This window comes from Ranitomeya variabilis, chromosome 6 (genome assembly GCF_051348905.1).
Source record: "Ranitomeya variabilis isolate aRanVar5 chromosome 6, aRanVar5.hap1, whole genome shotgun sequence".
Classification (NCBI taxonomy): domain Eukaryota; kingdom Metazoa; phylum Chordata; class Amphibia; order Anura; family Dendrobatidae; genus Ranitomeya; species Ranitomeya variabilis.
The window spans coordinates 37,659,058-37,676,714 of NC_135237.1; the positions used below are offsets into that span (position 1 = coordinate 37,659,058).

The 17,657-nt window shown below is 49.2% G+C and overlaps 1 protein-coding gene across 1 annotated transcript in view; it reads left to right on the forward strand.

Moving 5' to 3' along the window:
- MINDY3 (MINDY lysine 48 deubiquitinase 3) overlaps positions 1–17,657 on the forward strand; it is a 92,714-nt gene that overhangs the window by 5,344 nt on the left and 69,713 nt on the right. Inside the window, exons 5-6 of the mRNA XM_077268243.1 lie at positions 949–1,116; positions 15,273–15,324. Coding sequence (XP_077124358.1) covers positions 949–1,116; positions 15,273–15,324 — 220 coding nt within the window. The remainder of the gene's footprint in view (positions 1–948; positions 1,117–15,272; positions 15,325–17,657) is intronic.

The window sequence follows — 17,657 nt, forward strand, 5'->3', positions numbered from 1 at the left end:
GACGTCGTCTTCTCCTTGGTTCTACGCAATGCAAGGTTTTCACAGAGATCTGGCTACACAAGTTTATTGGACGATGCTGCCTGGCGGCCCCCCACTATAAGCTTCAGGGTTGTTAGTCAGTGAATCCCTCGTTAACGACTTGTCAGAGATGACGCTCCTGAGAGATGAGAGATGGCCTCAACCTGACATTGAGCTGACGGCAGAGAAGAAGGAAGCGGTTTGACAGCTCTCATACGCTGGCCCCATGAAGCTTGTGCGGGGACATACAATAATAATCAGGTCCCATAGAAGGTTTTGGGGCCTCATTACTGTTGTATACATCTTGGCAATTATCTGCAGCCATGATAAAACTATTTACTTGGGGTCTTGACATAGCAGATGTAATTCACAGTGCATCAGCCATTGTCATTGGAGCAATATTAAATTTCTTATTGGGGTCTCCAGAGCAGAGAGGTAGTCTTTTAAAGGTAAAAATAAAGTGATGACCTATGAACCACTACCCTCTATCCCCACGATCTTTAGAAGGAGCCATCGCTCCTTCCACTTCCTCTAAAGTTGGTCCAGTTTATTTAAAGGGGCCATGGGTGTCGCTGCTTGAGGAAACGCACCATCCTCAAGTTTAAGGAGGGCCCCAGAGATCAGACCCTCACTGATTACAAAGTGACGGCATGTCCTAGAATTGGGCTGAAGGATTCTCTGCCGTGGTCCGATGTCCAGGATTGGGTAGACCTCCTGCGGTGTACGCCACAGAAATGAACACTTTCCTGGTCCGGCTGTCATGGAGGACCAGACCGGGGCAGTGTGAATCTTTTTGCTCAGCTCTGGCCATCACTTACATGATGGGATTACCCCTGTAGCAGTAGAGTAAGTCCAGGAACACACTTAGGTTTATTACCATGTGCTCATCTTTATGATCTTTTCTTTGCTTTTGTCTTTCGTGTTTTGCAGAAGATGATCAGAAGGACTTCTTATGTCAAACGTTCTGTGACATTCTGGAAATGACCGGCATGAATAATGCCAGCTCGTACTGCCTGACTACCTGGCAGAAAGGGAAAACCACTCCGACGCCAGAAAGGGATCTCCCCGCAGAGAGCAGCCAGCCCGGAGATCAGCCCAGTAAGCGTCTTCCTGTGACAGCCGTTCGGTCTTCTTCACACCCTGTCCTGACCTTTTCCACATAGCGGTCATCAGATCTCATCTTTGGCACGTTCTCCGACAGGGCAGTGAATTGTCTTTACATGAGCCACGTACATGGCTATTATACATCGCAACTAAATTCCTTTTTTTAAAAAACTACTTTTTTTCTGACTACAGAGGTTTGAAGGATTAGGATTGCTGTAGGTTTGACCCACTCCCTCCTCCTCCACCCCGGGCCCTGAAAAATGCACATGATTACTAGGGGTCTGACATTAGGGACCCCACAATCTGAGATTGGAAGGGCTGCAGTGCTGCTATTTTCCTTAGCAAGTGTCCAGTGCAGAAAATAGTGAAAGCGATGCATTGCTGCAGCCCCGTCATGCTCACGATCAGGGCGATCCCAAAGATTGACCCACCAGCAATCATTGATGAGCAAACATTCTTGGGTACCATGTTATTCGAGTATCTTGGGCGTGCTCCAATAATATGTTTGTCCCTGCGGCTGCATGTATTGTGGCTGTGTTAGGCTAACCCCTGCATGTGTTGCGGTGGTCAGACAGCCACGAGACCTGCAGCTGCGGAGTCTCTAACATATTATTGGAGCACACTCGGATAACACGCTCGCTCCTCACTAGTTACACTGCCTTATGACATCACTTAGGCTTTTGTACTGATTGTGTACAGACTGGGATTTCTGCACCGGCCACCAGTATCCTGACCTGATCTTACCATCCTCCTATATACTTATGGGACTGTTTAGTTTCTTTTAGGAGACCGGAGACTGGTCTAGAATTCACGGTCCTTTCACAAATTGTGAACACTGTTCTTGTGAAGCCGGCCTATCTGAGATGGGCATACTCCTTTAACCGTGCAAAATAATTCTGCCTGCATAGCTGCCGCTCCGTCATACTATTGGGTGTCCATTCCGATTGAGTCACACACATTAAATGTATATCAACCGATTTTCTCCTTCGCCTCATTGGGGGACACAGGACCATGGGTTATGCTGCTGTCACTAGGAGGCTGACACTAAGCTGAGACAAAAAAAGGTTAGCTCCTCCCCTGCAGTATACACCCTCGTACTGGCTTCCAGACACCCAGTTCAAGCTTAGTGTCCGTAGGAGGCACACTGATTTTTATTCTCACGGATTTTTTCTTTTTAATCCATTCCGGACGAAGGGGGCGACGGATTCTTTCGAGGTCCGATCGCCCCCGAACCAACAACAGGCGAGCACGGGAGTTTCACCTCTCCGTATCCTCTCCTGCGACGTGGGAGCCACTGCCTGAGCTGACCATTTTTGGGCAACGGTTTTTTCCCTAAAAGGGGCGCCGATCTCCCCATGTTGTACAGAGGAGCACTGGTGTTTTACCTCCAGTATCCTCCTCTGCAGCCAGGCCTTTTTATTGCCGGACATCTGCCCTGTCCACCAGGTTCTACCCTCGGCTGTACAGTGGCCCTATCCCCGTGGCGTCCGCGCAGACCACACTGCATCACCAATGTTCCGTGTGACTCAGGTGGTGGACGGTTCCTCTCCACTCCCCTATCTGGGGCTGGTGGATGGAGGCTTCCCATCCCCTGCACCGTCCCAGCCATCCTAAGGCTCCTCTCACCTCCTCGGGTAAGTGTCTCGTGGGGGATGGGGGGGGTCGCCGGCGGTCCGGAGGGCTCCTCCTAAGCAGGGCACATTAGGGGCTGTAGCGCCTATAACGTCGGCACTTTGCGGCCGCGCGCCGGGCCGAGGCCGCAAATTTAGCTCCCGGCTTCGGCCTAGCCGCTGGTCGCTGCCGATAGGCTCCGCCCACTCCTGCGCGTCATCGGCGGCGCCGCCCCTGGTCCCTGGCGCTTCTCGCAGCCGACGAGATCTCCTTCCTGATCTCGGTGGCCATCTTCAACTACATGCTGCAGCTCCTGCTCGGACGCACCTCGGTGTCACAGCGCCCACGTGCAGCCAGTTTCCTATCTCAGGCTTCTCAGTTCGGCTTCCCAGGACAGCGGGACACAGGACCGGGGTAAGGAGACATCGTCAGCTTCTTCCCTGCAGCGTCTCCCTCTGCTTCCCAGGCCAGTTTATAGTCCCTGTGGCCTCTTTCTGCATTAGAATCATGTCGCAGTCAAGGTCTAAAAAACTATCTAAAGTACATACGACCTTTTTTTCCTGCGTGTACCTCCTGCCAGGCCCCACTTCCTAAGCCTCAAAGTTCTCCCCTCTGCTCTGCCTGCGATGCCCCATGTGCCCAGGAGCCCTCCACCGCCACCGACTCTGGCGTACCTAGCCCCCCCCCCCCCCCCCCGTGGGTCGCTTCACTCTCGCAGTCCGTGGATTTTTTAGCCAACGCCATCAAATCCATTCAAAAATCCTCCCGGGGTTCGGGGTAATCCGCTACAGGCGTTAGGAGATCCCTTCATAGCAGGGGAATCGTCAGCCAGCAGGGGCCGCTCTCCACTTAAAGAGGCTCGGTCATCCAGAAAACGGATTCGCACTACCTCTCCTGAGCGCTCTCCTCGCCGCTCAGACTCTGCCAGCTCCACCTCTCGCTCACCCTCTTTGGGGGCTCACAGCGTTCACGACTCTGAACATGAGTCCGAGGTATCATTGGACCCGGAGGCTCCGGAGTTCAGAGCTACGGTTGACTCCCTCATTGTAGCTGTCAATCACACACTTAAGGTGGATGATGACGCTAATTCCGCTCCGGAACACGCGGTCTCTTTTACCAGATCCAAACGTTCCCACAAATCTTTCGCCTCTCATCCAGCTTTTCTGGATATAGTCAGGCGTCACAGGGAGCATCCAGATAAGCGTTTCACGGGTAAGAAGGACCCGGTATCAAAGTATCCCTTTTCAGCGGATCTCGTGAAAGACTGGACGGATCCCCCTTTAGTAGATCCGCCGGTCTCACGCCTAGCTTCCAAAACGCTTCTTTCAGTTCCGGAGGGCGCTTCAATTAAGAGTCCCACTGAACGCCAGCTAGACTCTCTAGCTCGTTCAGTGTATGAAGCCTCTGGCTCTTCCCTGGCCCCCTCCTTCGCCGCGGCTTGGGTGACCAAGGCTATGGTTTCCTGGGCGGATGCTCTAGCGAAATCCATTAATGAACAGGACCTCCCGTCTGAGATGGCAGACCTAGCCAAGCAGTTAGCCATGGCTAGCGATTACGTGATGTTCGCTTCCCTCGACGCGGCGAATTGCGCAGCATCGGCGGCTTCCAACGCCATTGCTATCAGAAGGGCTCTTTGGCTCAGGGAGTGGCGCGCAGACTCCTCCTCTAAGAAATCTCTGATCTCCCTCCCTTTTCAAAGCAGGCGTCTTTTCGGCGAAAAGCTTGACCAGCTTATTTCCGACGCCACAGGGGGAAAGAGCAAGTTCCTTCCCCAACAGAGGCCCAAGGCGGCTTTCCAGCGCCAGCCTTACTTTCGTTTTCGGCCTTTTCGTACCAGCCCAGCCTGGTCCAATCCCTCCGGGCTTTCCAGATCAGACCGTTCCTCTCGCACTGACAGAGACACTCGTCCCTCCTTCAGGCCGAATCCTTCCTGGCGCGGGAAACCGAGGCAGCCCAGAACCCGAGGTTCCAGACCTCCCAGATTCCCGTCTCAATGACTCGGGAACGGTGCCAGTCGATACCATCAGAATAGGAGGACACCTACTCTTTTTTCAGCAAGCCTGGCTCTCCGTCGTGCACGACGAATGGGTCAGGGATCTGGTATCGTCTGGCTACAAGATAGAGTTCTCCTCTCCTCCTCCAACTCGGTTTTTCCCCTCTCGTCTTCCCAGTTCGGCAACTCAGACTCGCGCCCTTCTTTGCGCCATTCACATCCTCCGCCAGAGCGGGGTCATTGTCCCGGTCCCGGAACACGAGAGGTTCAAAGGTTTCTACTCAAACCTCTTAGTCGTGCCAAAGAAGGACGGAAAAGTGCGGCCCATTCTGGATCTGAAGCTCCTGAACAAGTGCGTAAGAGTCTGGCACTTCAGGATGGAATCGCTCAGATCGGTCATCTCTTCGATGGAAAGAGGGGAATTTCTGGCCTCGATAGACATCAAAGATGCCTATCTTCACATCCCGATTTTCCCGTCTCATCAGAGGTTCCTCCGCTTTGCCATTCTGGAGGATCACTTCCAGTTCACGGCCTTACCCTTCGGTCTCGCCACGGCGCCCAGGGTATTTACCAAGGTCATGGTGGCTGTCATGGCCATCCTTCATTCTCGAGGAGTCGTCGTGTTACCTTACTTAGACGATCTCCTCATAAAGGGCCCGTCTTTTCAAGCCTGCGAGTCCAGCGTCCACATTACCCTGGATTCTCTTTCGCGCCTAGGTTGGTTGATCAACTGGGACAAGTCCTCTCCCGTTCCTGCCCGTCGGATCTCCTTTCTGGGAATGATCCTGGACGCTTCGAGGGGGCTGGTCTTGCTTCCTCGGTCCAAGGCCCAAGCACTTCAGCAAGGAGCCCAAACGCTCTGTCATCCTCGCCCGCGAACCATTCGGTTCGCCATGAAGATCCTGGGAAAGATGGTTGCAGCAATCGAAGCAGTTCCTTTTGCTCAACTCCATCTCCGTCCCTTGCAACAGGCTTTGCTGGACAACTGGGACAGGAGTATCTCTTCTCTCGACCGCCCTTGTCCCCTGTCCCCGCGGGTCAGACAATCTCTCGTATGGTGGACCCTGGGCCCATCTCTTCTCCGGGGGAAGTCCTTCCTCCCGATCCGCTGGTTAGTGGTAACTACCGACGCCAGTCTTCTTGGCTGGGGGGCGGTGTTCCTCCACCACTCTGCCCAGGGCCTCTGGACAGTTCGGGAATCCAAACTCCCCATCAACATCCTGGGGATTCGTGCTATCAGACTTGCTCTGAGTCGCTTTCACCCCCTGCTCGCGGGTCACCCAGTACGAGTCCAATCCGACAACGTCACGGCGGTGGCTTACATCAACCACCAGGGGGGTACCCGCAGCAGGGCGGCGATGCAGGAAGTCTCCCTCATCCTTCGTTGGGCCGAAACCAACCATTCCATCATCTCTGCGGTGTACATTCCGGGAGTCGAGAATTGGGCGGCGGACTTCCTCAGCCGCCAGGGCCTTGCCTCGGGGGAGTGGGAACTCCACCCAGAGGTTTTTCACCAGATCTGTCTTCGCTGGGGGACCCCGGACGTGGATCTGATGGCGTCCAGATTGAACGCCAAAGTCCACAACTTCATTGCTCGATCTCAGGATCCCCAGGCCATAGGAGTGGACGCGCTGATTTCTCCGTGGCATCATTTTCAGCTCCCATACGTGTTCCCTCCCCTTCCCTTACTGCCGAAGGTGATCCGAAAGATCAAGACGGAGGGAGTTCCAGTCATTCTGGTCGCCCCAGACTGGCCTCGTCGCGCTTGGTACGCGGAGCTCGTTCAGCTCGTAGCCGACGTTCCCTTGCGGTTGCCAGACCGCCCAGACCTGCTTCGCCAAGGACCGATTTACCATCAGAGCTCAGGGGCCCTACGTTTAACGGCGTGGCTGTTGAAACCTGGGTTCTAACTCGTGCCGGTTTCTCTCAGCAGGTCATCCCCACCATGTTAAGTGCTCGCAAGGCGTCTTCCGCCTCCATCTACCACCGCGTCTGGAAATCCTTCTTCTCATGGTGTAGGCTCCGGGGTCTCCCTCCTCTTGTTTTCTCTATCCCTTGCATCTTGAATTTCCTTCAGGCTGGTCTGGACTCCGGTTTGGCCCTGAGTTCCCTCAAAGGTCAGATCTCAGCGTTATCCGTACTTTTCCAGCGTAGGATCGCCACCAACCTTCAGGTCAAGACTTTCATCCAGGGAGTCTCCCATGTGGTTCCTCCCTACAGGATGCCGCTGGAGACCTGGGATCTCAACTTGGTCCTAGGGGTCCTTCAGGAACCTCCGTTCGAACCCCTTCAAGACGTTCCGCTCTCGGTCCTCTCTTGGAAGGTTGCCTTCCTGGTAGCGGTGACGTCCATCAGAAGGGTTTCAGAGCTCGCCGCTTTATCCTGCCAGGCTCCTTTCCTTGCCTTTCATCAGGACAAGGTAGTCCTACGTCCTTCTCCGGCGTTTCTTCCAAAGGTGGTCTCTTCTTTCCACCTCAATGAGGACATCATTCTTCCCTCCTTTTGCCCACAGCCCAAACAGAGTCGAGAAGGCTCTCCATACTCAGGACGTGGTTAGGGCCCTCAGGAGGTACATCTCCAGAACGGCTCACTTCAGAAAATCGGACGCCCTTTTCGTGCTCCCGGAGGGTCACAGAAAGGGTTTGGCTGCGTCTAAATCCACGATAGCCAGATGGATTCGATCTGCTATCCAGGAATCCTATCGGGTCAGAGGCAGTCCTATCCCGGCGGGGATTAGAGCTCATTCCACTCGGTCGATGGGTGCTTCCTGGGCCATCCGGCACCAGGCTACAGCGGAGCAGGTTTGCAAGGCCGCAACGTGGTCTAGCCTGCATACTTTCACGAAACATTACAATGTCCACATTCACTCCTCTGCGGACGCGGCCCTTGGCAGGCGTATCCTGCAAGCGGCCGTTGCGCACCTGTAGTCAGATGGTACACGGAGGTATTTGGTTGTGTTGTTTCCCTCCCAGGGACTGCTTTGGGACGTCCCATGGTCCTGTGTCCCCCAATGAGGCGAAGGAGAAATAGGGATTTTTCCAGGACGTCCCTCCTGACAGCACCCAGGAGGACGTCCTCCTCCTCCTTGCTGGGACAGGAACACACGAGAGTTCAAATATCCGGTACCTCCCACCGATCCTCAGTGTTTTTCCTGTCCCTGCATGGAGGGACACACGTAGAGAAGCAGCACATGCTTACCGAGCTCAGGGGGATCGAGCGGTTTTCCAATCCTTTCCCCTGTCAAGCAGCTCAGGGTCGAAACTCCCCGGAGGGGAGTCCCTCTACCCCAGAGGCCCGGAGTGGACGATACTCCGGGATTGAACCGCTCCTCCCGGTGGGGAGGCTCTCGGTTCAGGACGCAGCAGGATCCGGCCTCCGTTCTGCAGACCATGCAGTCACGGAGAGATTACAGACAGGGAGGCTTCCGGGTGTAAGGTAGCCGCGTCACTTCCGGTATCGGCAGAGCCGGCGGAACGTCACTTCCGGTGGCGTTCGCTTCAGCGGGGAGGCAGACGCTCCATATGGGAGCACACTGTACAGAGCGGTCGCTACGTTCTTTGCATCCAGCATCTGCAGTGGCCACACTGTCTGCCAGGATCGCTGCCAGGAGCGACGATGGAAGATAGAATCGACGAGGAGAGGGTAAGACTGCCTGGAGCAGTACAACCTAAGCCCCGTAACCTCCTCATATTTCCCCGCCTATTACTCCCTATCTTACATCTCCTAGGATAAGGGAAACTCAGCTGTTCCCACTGTTACAGCTAAAAGATCGGGAAAAGCTAATATGAAGAGCGCCAGATGTCCTTTATGTCATGCTAAACTCCCAGAAGCCTATAACAAAACCCTCTGTGCCTCATGTACCTCCAAGGTCATGAAAGATGAGCAGACAACCCTGTTTTCCGAGATGAGATCCCTTATAAGGGAAGAAGTACAGGCCTCTATATCCAGCCTGTCGCAGTCTCGGCCCGCCAGTCCCATACCCGGTCGTAAGCGTCCCAGGCGGGAGGAAATACAGGGGGAACCTGATTATTCATCAGAGGAAGATTCCGAGCTCAGGGATTCGCTCGCAGAGGAAGAAGGTGAAATAGTGGAGAATCAGGAATTAGCCAGGAAGTATCTATTTCAATCTGAAGAAACAGATGGTCTCGTACATGCTGTTAGAAGTACTATGCAGATAGAAGACACATCTAAACCTCAGTCCAGACAGGACTTGATGTTCGGGGGTCTAGTGGCACGAAATTTGACTGTATTTCCTATAAGTGAACATATCAAGGCCATGATCCTAGAGGAGTGGAAGGAGGCCGAACGCCGTTTGGTACTATCCCGCGACTTTAAAAATCGATTACCATTTGACTCTGAGGAAGCCAAGCTATGGGACGAGGTCCCTAAAATCGACGTCCCGGTTGCGAAGGTCACCAAGAAGACTGCTATACCCTTCGAGGACTCCTCTAGCCTTCGTGACCCAATGGACAGGAAGGCCGATATATTACTTAAGAGGGCTTGGGAATCTTCCGCAGCCCTGATCAAAACAAACATTGCAGCCACTTCGGTGGCAAGGTCAATGTACATATGGATGGGGCAGCTGGAAGAGCAGCTATCCAATAAGACACCTAGAGCAGATATACTAAATTCCCTTCCTTTAATGAAATCGGCAACGGCCTTCTTGTCAGATATGACAGCGGAATCAGTTAGATTTGCAGCTCGTAATAGTTCCTTATCTAATGCAGCTAGGCGAGCTGTGTGGTTGAGGTCATGGTCTGGCGACAACGCCTCTAAATCCAAACTCTGCTCTATTCCATTCTCGGGACAGAGAGTGTTTGGACCTACTTTAGACACTATCCTTGAATCAGCCAGTGATAAAAAGAAAGGATTTCCTGAGGACAAAAATAAGCGTCCTCAGTCCTTTCGGAGAGGCTTCTTCTTTCCCAAGAAACAGTTTGAGCCTAAAGGTCAGGGTCGGGCCAGTAGAGGATCCTTCAGAGGCTCCCGTGGACAGAGCTACAGGAACAGAGGTTCCTTCTTTAACCCTGCATACAAGAATAAATCACTATGACGCCACAGGCATCGGGGGGAGGCTTCGGAGGTTCGCAGAAAACTGGGCTCAGATCACTCAGAATCAGTGGGTTCTCAGCATTGTCTCCAGGGGATACAACATAGAACTCTACGCTCCTCCCCCAGAAAGGTATATTACACCAACTATCGTCACTGCAGATTCAGCTATTCTAAAAGACTTACAAAACATGCTCAGAACCGAAGTAATCATTCCGGTCCCTCACTCAGAGATAGGAACGGGTCACTACTCCTCCCTATTCACTATCTCACGGCCATCGGGCGACACTCGCACGATCATAAACTTAAAGCCGTTAAATGTCTGGGTAAGATACAAAAGGTTTCGCATGGAGTCTATCCGCTCAGCGATTCAGCTAATAAATCAGAACGCGGTCATGTGTACCATCGATCTAAAGCGGGCTTATTACCAGGTCCCAATACATCCCATGTCTCAAAACCTGCTAAGGTTCGCAGTAAAACTACCAACCCGGACCTGCCACTTCCAATTTCAAGGCCTTCCCTTCGGGCTGGCCTCTGCTCCGCGCATCTTTACGAAGCTTGTATCAGAAATGGTGGCATTTCTGAGAAGACAAGGAATCATAATAATCCCGTACCTGGACGATTTCCTTTTAGTAGCAGATTCAGTGGAGATCTTGGAAGTTCACAGAAATCAAACGATAGCAACGATGGAACACCTAGGCTGGGTAATAAATCGGCAGAAGTCCAGCCTTCTTCCAGACCAAAGAGTAACCTACCTAGGGGTGCTTTTGGACTCCAATCGCAGAATATCCTGCTTACCGGAGGGCAAAAGAAGAATAATTCAAGATCGAGTCAAGTACCTACTGGAGCATCGAGCTTCTATAAGGATGGCTATGCAGGTCCTCGGCCTTATGACAGCTTGCATCCCATGTGTAAGGTGGGCTCAGGCACACTCAAGACGTCTGCAACGACAAATCCTGTCGGTTTGGGATCGCCGAAAATCTTCACTAGAGGCTACATTGAGGCTGACGGGTCCAACTCGAAGATCTCTCCATTGGTGGACTCGCACAAAAAACCTAGAAGTGGGCGTTCTATGGATCTCCTCACCTTATGTAGTTATCACTACAGACGCCAGTGCATGGGGTTGGGGAGCTCATCTACAGGGCAGAATCTTGCAAGGCAAGTGGCTAGAAAGCATAAGGAACAGATCATCAAATTTCAAAGAGCTGTACGCTGTATGGCAGGCGTTAAAACACAATCGCCCTTTCCTACTAAACCAGCACATAAGAATTTTCTCCGACAATGTAACGACAGTCTCATTCCTGAATCATCAGGGAGGACCAAGATATCAACCTCTGCAAGATTTAGCAGAAGAAATCTTCAGCTGGGCCGAAGACACGATACTCTCCCTAAAAGCTATCCACCTAGAAGGTTCTCAGAACATAGTAGCAGACTACTTAAGCAGACAAAAGTTGTGTCCAACAGAGTGGGAACTGGACCAGAACATATTTCGGCAACTATGCTTTCGTTGGGGAACTCCCAGCATCGACCTCTTCGCAAGCAGAAGGAACTCGAAGACTCCAAGATTCTTCTCTCTGAACCCATCGGATTTTCCAGAAGGGGTAGATGCTCTGAGTCAGAAATGGAACCATTCCCTCTCATACGCCTTCCCACCATTGGCGTTAATTCCAGCTGTCCTTCGGAAGATCAAGGAGGATCAGACAACGGTCATCTTAGTAGTTCCGTATTGGCCAAAGAGGAGTTGGTTTCCAGTGCTGGGAACACTAGCAATGGACAACCCAGTCATTCTGCCTGCCAGCGGAAGAGTCATCCACCAAGGTCCAGTCTATCACCCAGATCCAAGCAGACTCTGTCTTTCAGCCTGGATCCTGAGAGGATCATCCTGAAGTCCAAAGGCCTATCAGACCAAGTCATATCTACTATACAAAGCAGCAGGAAACCAGTTACATCAGCCATATACCAGAAGATTTGGAAACGTTTTTGTTCAGAAAGTGGCAGGTCCGATGTTGCATCAGGCTCACCGAACATTCCGGTTATCTTGGACTTTCTGCAGAAAGGGTTCAACTCGGGGCTTCGACCTAGCACATTAAAAGTACAAGTGTCAGCGTTAAGTTCTTATCTAGACTACCCCTTAGCATCACACCCATGGATAATACGCTTTATTCGGGCCACCCAGAGAATGCGTCCCACCATCCGGCACTTGTCCCCAGCCTGGGACCTTAACCTTGTTCTTAGAGCACTATGTAAAGGTATTTACACTCCGGGTGATGATATGCCGATAGCTACTCGCACTCGGAAAATGGCCTTCTTGGTTGCGATCACCACGGCTAAAAGAATTGGAGAAATTCAGGCGTTATGTATCAGAGATCCCTACCTACAAATCAGGGAGGATAGCCTAATACTGAAATTAGACCCAGCTTTTGTACCAAAGGTAGCTTCCACAAAAAATAGGAACCAAGAAATAATTCTCCCTTCCTTTTGTAATAACCCCTCCAACGAGAAAGAAAGGGCTCTGCAATCTCTCGATGTTAGGCAAGGAGTGTTAGATTATTTACAGGCCACAAACTCCTGGCGTATAGATTCTAACCTTTTTATTTTATTTGGGGGGAAAAATAAGGGTAAGAAAGCCTCTAGAGCCTCTATCGCCCGTTGGATTACTGCGGTAATCTCTCACGCCTATCAGTCCGAGGGTTTATCCCCTCCTCCAGGTTTAAAAGCCCATTCTACCCGGGGGGTGTCGGCCTCTTGGGCTGAGCGTGCGGGAGCTACCATAGAGCAGATCTGTAAGGCCGCTTCTTGGGCCAGGACAGACACTTTCTGTAAACATTATAAGCTTGATGTTATGTCTGGTCAGCACACGGCTTTTGGGAGGAAAGTCCTCCAAGCGGTAGTCCCACCCTAAGGAGATGATCTGGTACTTCTCCTGGGTGCTGTCAGGAGGGACGTCCTGGAAAATCGGTATTAGTCTTACCGGTAATTGTTTCCAGGAGTCCATACTGACAGCACCGGTAGTTCCCTCCCATATCTATTATAAATTACATATATATATTCAGAGTTATGTTATATATATTCTGTGTATTGAGTTTCAAATATTAAAATTTTTATTTGCATCATTCCATGAGTTGGTCCTTGTTACAACACTGAGGATCGGTGGGAGGTACCGGATATTTGAACTCTCGTGTGTTCCTGTCCCAGCAAGGAGGAGGAGGACGTCCTCCTGGGTGCTGTCAGTATGGACTCCTGGAAACATAATTACCGGTAAGACTAATACCGATTTTGTGTGTACTCACCGTAAAATCCTTTTCTCCGAGCCACTCATTGGGGGACACAGCACCCACCCTGGTGGCCTTTTCGGCTCGTGATCTTGTTTTTGATCTTGACTGTTTGTTTGACATGTTATATTCTAATGTTACTTGTTATATTGTTTCTATCCTACTGCTTTTGCACTGAACTGGGTGTCTGGAAGCCAGTACGAGGGTGTATACTGCAGGGGAGGAGCTAACCTTTTTTTGTCTCAGCTTAGTGTCAGCCTCCTAGTGACAGCAGCATAACCCATGGTCCTGTGTCCCCCAATGAGTGGCTCGGAGAAAAGGATTTTACGGTGAGTACACACAAAAATCCCTATTTTATGAGGACGACCGACCAGGTAATGACTTGGCCTCCTGATTTGGTGACTATTGATAAAGATGCAGCTTTTGGCCGTCAACATGCCCAATCCTTCTCCTCTGTCAGAGGTCCAGTAGCTTCCTAGTAAAAGCACATAGAGGGTTGGCATGAGTGTAGCGACGGGTCAGGCCAAACAAACCACTGATTTAATGTAGGACAGAATGGAACGCAGACTTTGAAAGGAAAAAAACAAGTGATACATTTTTTACTATTTTTTTTTTTATTTATTTTTTTTTAAGTGTTTTTATGTACTTTGTGAGCACTTTTCTTTACAACTGAGCTGTAACTTAATGCATTCTGCCGCTGATTAAACTTTCAGAATAAACTGTATTTGTCGCTCCGTTCTACAGGAACAATTCTAAAAGTACAGAAAGTCTGAAATTTGTCATAATTGTAACTTGCACATCAGAAAATTGCTTGACAGCTGATAAGTATTGACAAAAGGAGACTCCAAGCATAAAACAATCGCCGATTCTCCCCCCCCCCCCAGTTGTAACATCAGCGGGGGCGGCTCTAATACGGGGAATCGGAGATTTGTCTTACTACAAAAGGAAACCTGAACACGGTTCATTTAATTACAAACACTCCACTTAATACGAGCTGCAAATGGCAGAATGTACAAAGACAGAGCAATTAATAATCATAAAACCAGTTAAAAGGCTTCTTCTCTGGAAATTTAAAGGGGTTCCACCTCTGGGACCTGTACCTTTTTCACTAAAGCAGGTGTCCTATCTTGCGTTTCTAGGGATAAAGAGGTGGAAACTCGGGGGGAGAGGTTCAAAGTTTGCTGAGGTAGTGAATATTATGGAAGTTGCAGCCCCCTCTTAAGGGTACATTTTGCACCCCCTTTTGTGCACTTCTTGTATGCTTCATTATTGCAGTACATAGCACCAATAACAATCTCCTATTAATCCCAGTCTCTGGCCAGGCTTAATGGGAGCACCAAGATGGAGGCTACAAGGCATCAAAAGGTATAATGGGGTGGGCATGAAATCGTTCCACCTAATGCAGCTTTGGAGATTAACAGCGGCATTGAGATGGTTAAACGGCAGCGATCGGAGATGGCACCTGTTGCTGCTGTTAGAGGGAGGTGCTGCCTATCCTTACAGTCATCAGGGGTCTGATCTCTGGGACCCCCTGTCAGTTAATAGGATGAGCTGCGGTACTTCAGAGGCAATAAAGGATATGTGACCCTCGCAGGAGTGCTGCATCCCCTCCTTCGCTGCAATTCCACAGGTTGTCCACATAGAGTAGGGATCAGGTGCAGTACCAGATATAACCTGTACACAGGTGTGGCGCTGTTTGGAAGCAATCCTGTTTTCTTACGAATTATGGCATCTATTACTCCTCCTAACGTGCTGTATGGAGGCTTGACTGCATTCATGGGCTCGGCGGCTGCGCCCCCTGTGGTCCCGAAACGAGAATGTGCTAAAGATGATGTGTCTCTGCATCGTGCCGCCCCTCTGTTCTGTTAGTACTCCTAGAAGTTTATGAATACATAGTTTAAAATGTCCCACCGGTGGATAACCCCTCTGATTGTGTTTGTCAACTGTTCTTCAGTTACTCACCTTACACCGCATTTCTTATTTTGTTCTTTATGTTGTCACTGATGTGTAGATAGAAGCAGCATGTGATTTGGGCATACGTTTAATTATTTGAAGCTTCCCCTTTAAATGGTCACCTCCTCCCGACCGCCTTATTCCATGGGCTTATGTCTGTAGCTTGTGGCTTGTAACCTTTATTTCTTCCAGGTGGAGACCTTTCCTTCTGTTTCAGTGTTGTTCTGTGTATTTTATGCGATGTAGTGCTGAATAGTGTCTTTTGTGTGTAGCTGCCTTGGCTGCAGAGGAGATTGGCTTTGAGAGATTTCATGCATTAATTCAGTAAGTAACCCTGTCGATGCATTTATACTGGGGGGCTATTAATATTGCATTGTGCCTGCATTCTGCTTTATTAGGCTGCCGGTTAAAAGCACAATTTGTCTTGTGTCCGCAAAGCTATAAACTTTTAAAGGAACAGTAAACACAGAAAATTTGCTAAAAATTAAAAAAAAAAAAAATAATCTCCCAACACTTTCTCTTAATCACAGGTTTTTGTTTGTTTTTTTACTTACTGTATAAAAAAAAATGTCTGTCTCTTAGAGCCATTTCCCCCACCCCCTTCTCTCCCTCACTGTCCTGTGTGTGACTATAAAACAAGTAGCTGCAGCAGGAGCCTCTCCCCTCTGCTGTTAGGACAAGTAATGGATAAGCCCCACCCCCATGGAATGAACTGGATCCAATTAACGAAAGATTAACCCCCTCTGTTCACTGGATGGTTTTTGAGTAAGGACGACTGTATTTCTTGTTTAATCTAAACTTTAATTTCTGGGTTCACTGTTCCTTTAAAGACTTTTTTTTCTTTGTTTTTTTTTTTTTTCTTCTAACATAACCAGTAAATGTAAGTCCTTGAGATGTTTTCTGGTGTAAGTTGTGATAAAGGATGCTGAAGACCTGACCTCCTGCACCGCTGGCCCCCTGCTGCAATAGCTAGGGTGGGAGTTTTTTTCCTATTCCTATATTTATTTTTTTTAATTTAATTTTTTTACACCGTTAAAGCCTCACCTAGGTACCCAAAGTGGTTTATGGGAAACACTCAGTGCCATGTCTAAGAACGTTAGGGGCATCTATGAAGACCCCCCCACCCACCCCTCCTCGCCTCAATTGGGCATTAAAGATTTTGTCCAGGCAAATGAAAAAGTTGTATATTTCCTTTAATTAGCAAAACACAACTGTTTAACACAGGAGAAAGCCTGCGGTAACCTGTTGTGGGGGAGGGGCATGGTTTTTGTTTTTTTCCCTGCGTGTTGCAGCCTGTTTATGATTGGTCAACATCCTACAGGGGAAGAACATGCCTCCCAGAGAAGACCCTCTAGTAACGCCCCTTTGGGCTGATCATATGTAATTGCATAAAGTTTACATGTTAATATTCCCGCAACGGAGAGGAGAAATTATTAAAAAATAACTACATCTTGCTCAGTTCTGCAGCAGATGTGGCCGGTGAATGGTCCGCTTTAAAGGCATATAGTTAGATATTTATTTTTTCTTATTCCTGGAGAACCCCCTTTGTCACACATTTTTAGGCATGCTGTACATTTTGAGGCCATTTTTCCCTTTCTCCACAATCCCTACCACTCCGTTTTTATTTTTTTCCAAAAAGTAGGTTGGTGTTTATTGGGAGAGAACCTACTTAACTTCCCATCAGAAATGACCTTCCATTATAATGTGGCCAGGCTGGGGGCACAGATTTATTAAGGGACCCGCTGCAGTAAAAGGCACCAATACCCGCGGAGTGGATCTGGTTTGTTTTTTTTTTTGTTTTGTTTTTTTTCAGGGGTTGCTCCAAGCAGAATAAGATCCGTAACTTGACAGGTGAAGGCGTCTCAATGGCTTACATTTGCTATAGATCTTTTGCTGGTGAGATTCTTAATGCGCTTAAGTTCGTGTTTCAAATCAGAAAAGTTTTTTTTTTTTTCTTGATTTTGATATATTTATATTTCTGAAGTCCGATGCTTTATTGTATCGTGGTTTTGAGAGTGAACCTATAAGAAAAAACGACCTAATCCCATGCTACTCATGCCTCCTTATTCTCAGATTTCGGACCTGTCCGGCCTCCCCTCCCAATAATGGCCTCGTAGCACTTGGGATAAACGTCATGTGACCAGGACGGATTCTCATCCCCTAGAAGTCAATGATGATGATTTTTATTTATTTTAATTAAATTGAATGACGGCAAACATAGATCTTTAAAATCCTGATATACGGGTTCACAAAGTAACTTGGGGTGGAGAAAAGTTATTACCAACTTTTTTCTAAGGCCTCATTCAGACTTTGATGATTTTTATCAGTGTTTGATCAGTTGTTTTTGTTTTTTTGTTTTTTTTTTACAATCCGTGTTTTTCATGTATTTATAATAGCATAAATAGATATAAATATAAAAGCATAAATAGCAAAGCGTCTTCTGTTTGTTACATTGATCATAATCGGCGGTGCACATATGTACTGATGTCGTCGTCACCCTGACTCGGGTTTAGAAAAAATAAATGTGAACATCTCGATATAATTATATTGTGTACTTGTTCTATCTGTGAAAACCACAGCGAGGACATCTATGTCTGAACGAGGCCCAAGGATGACCTTTATCTGCTGCAGAGCCCCTTTATGCAGCCCGATAGGCA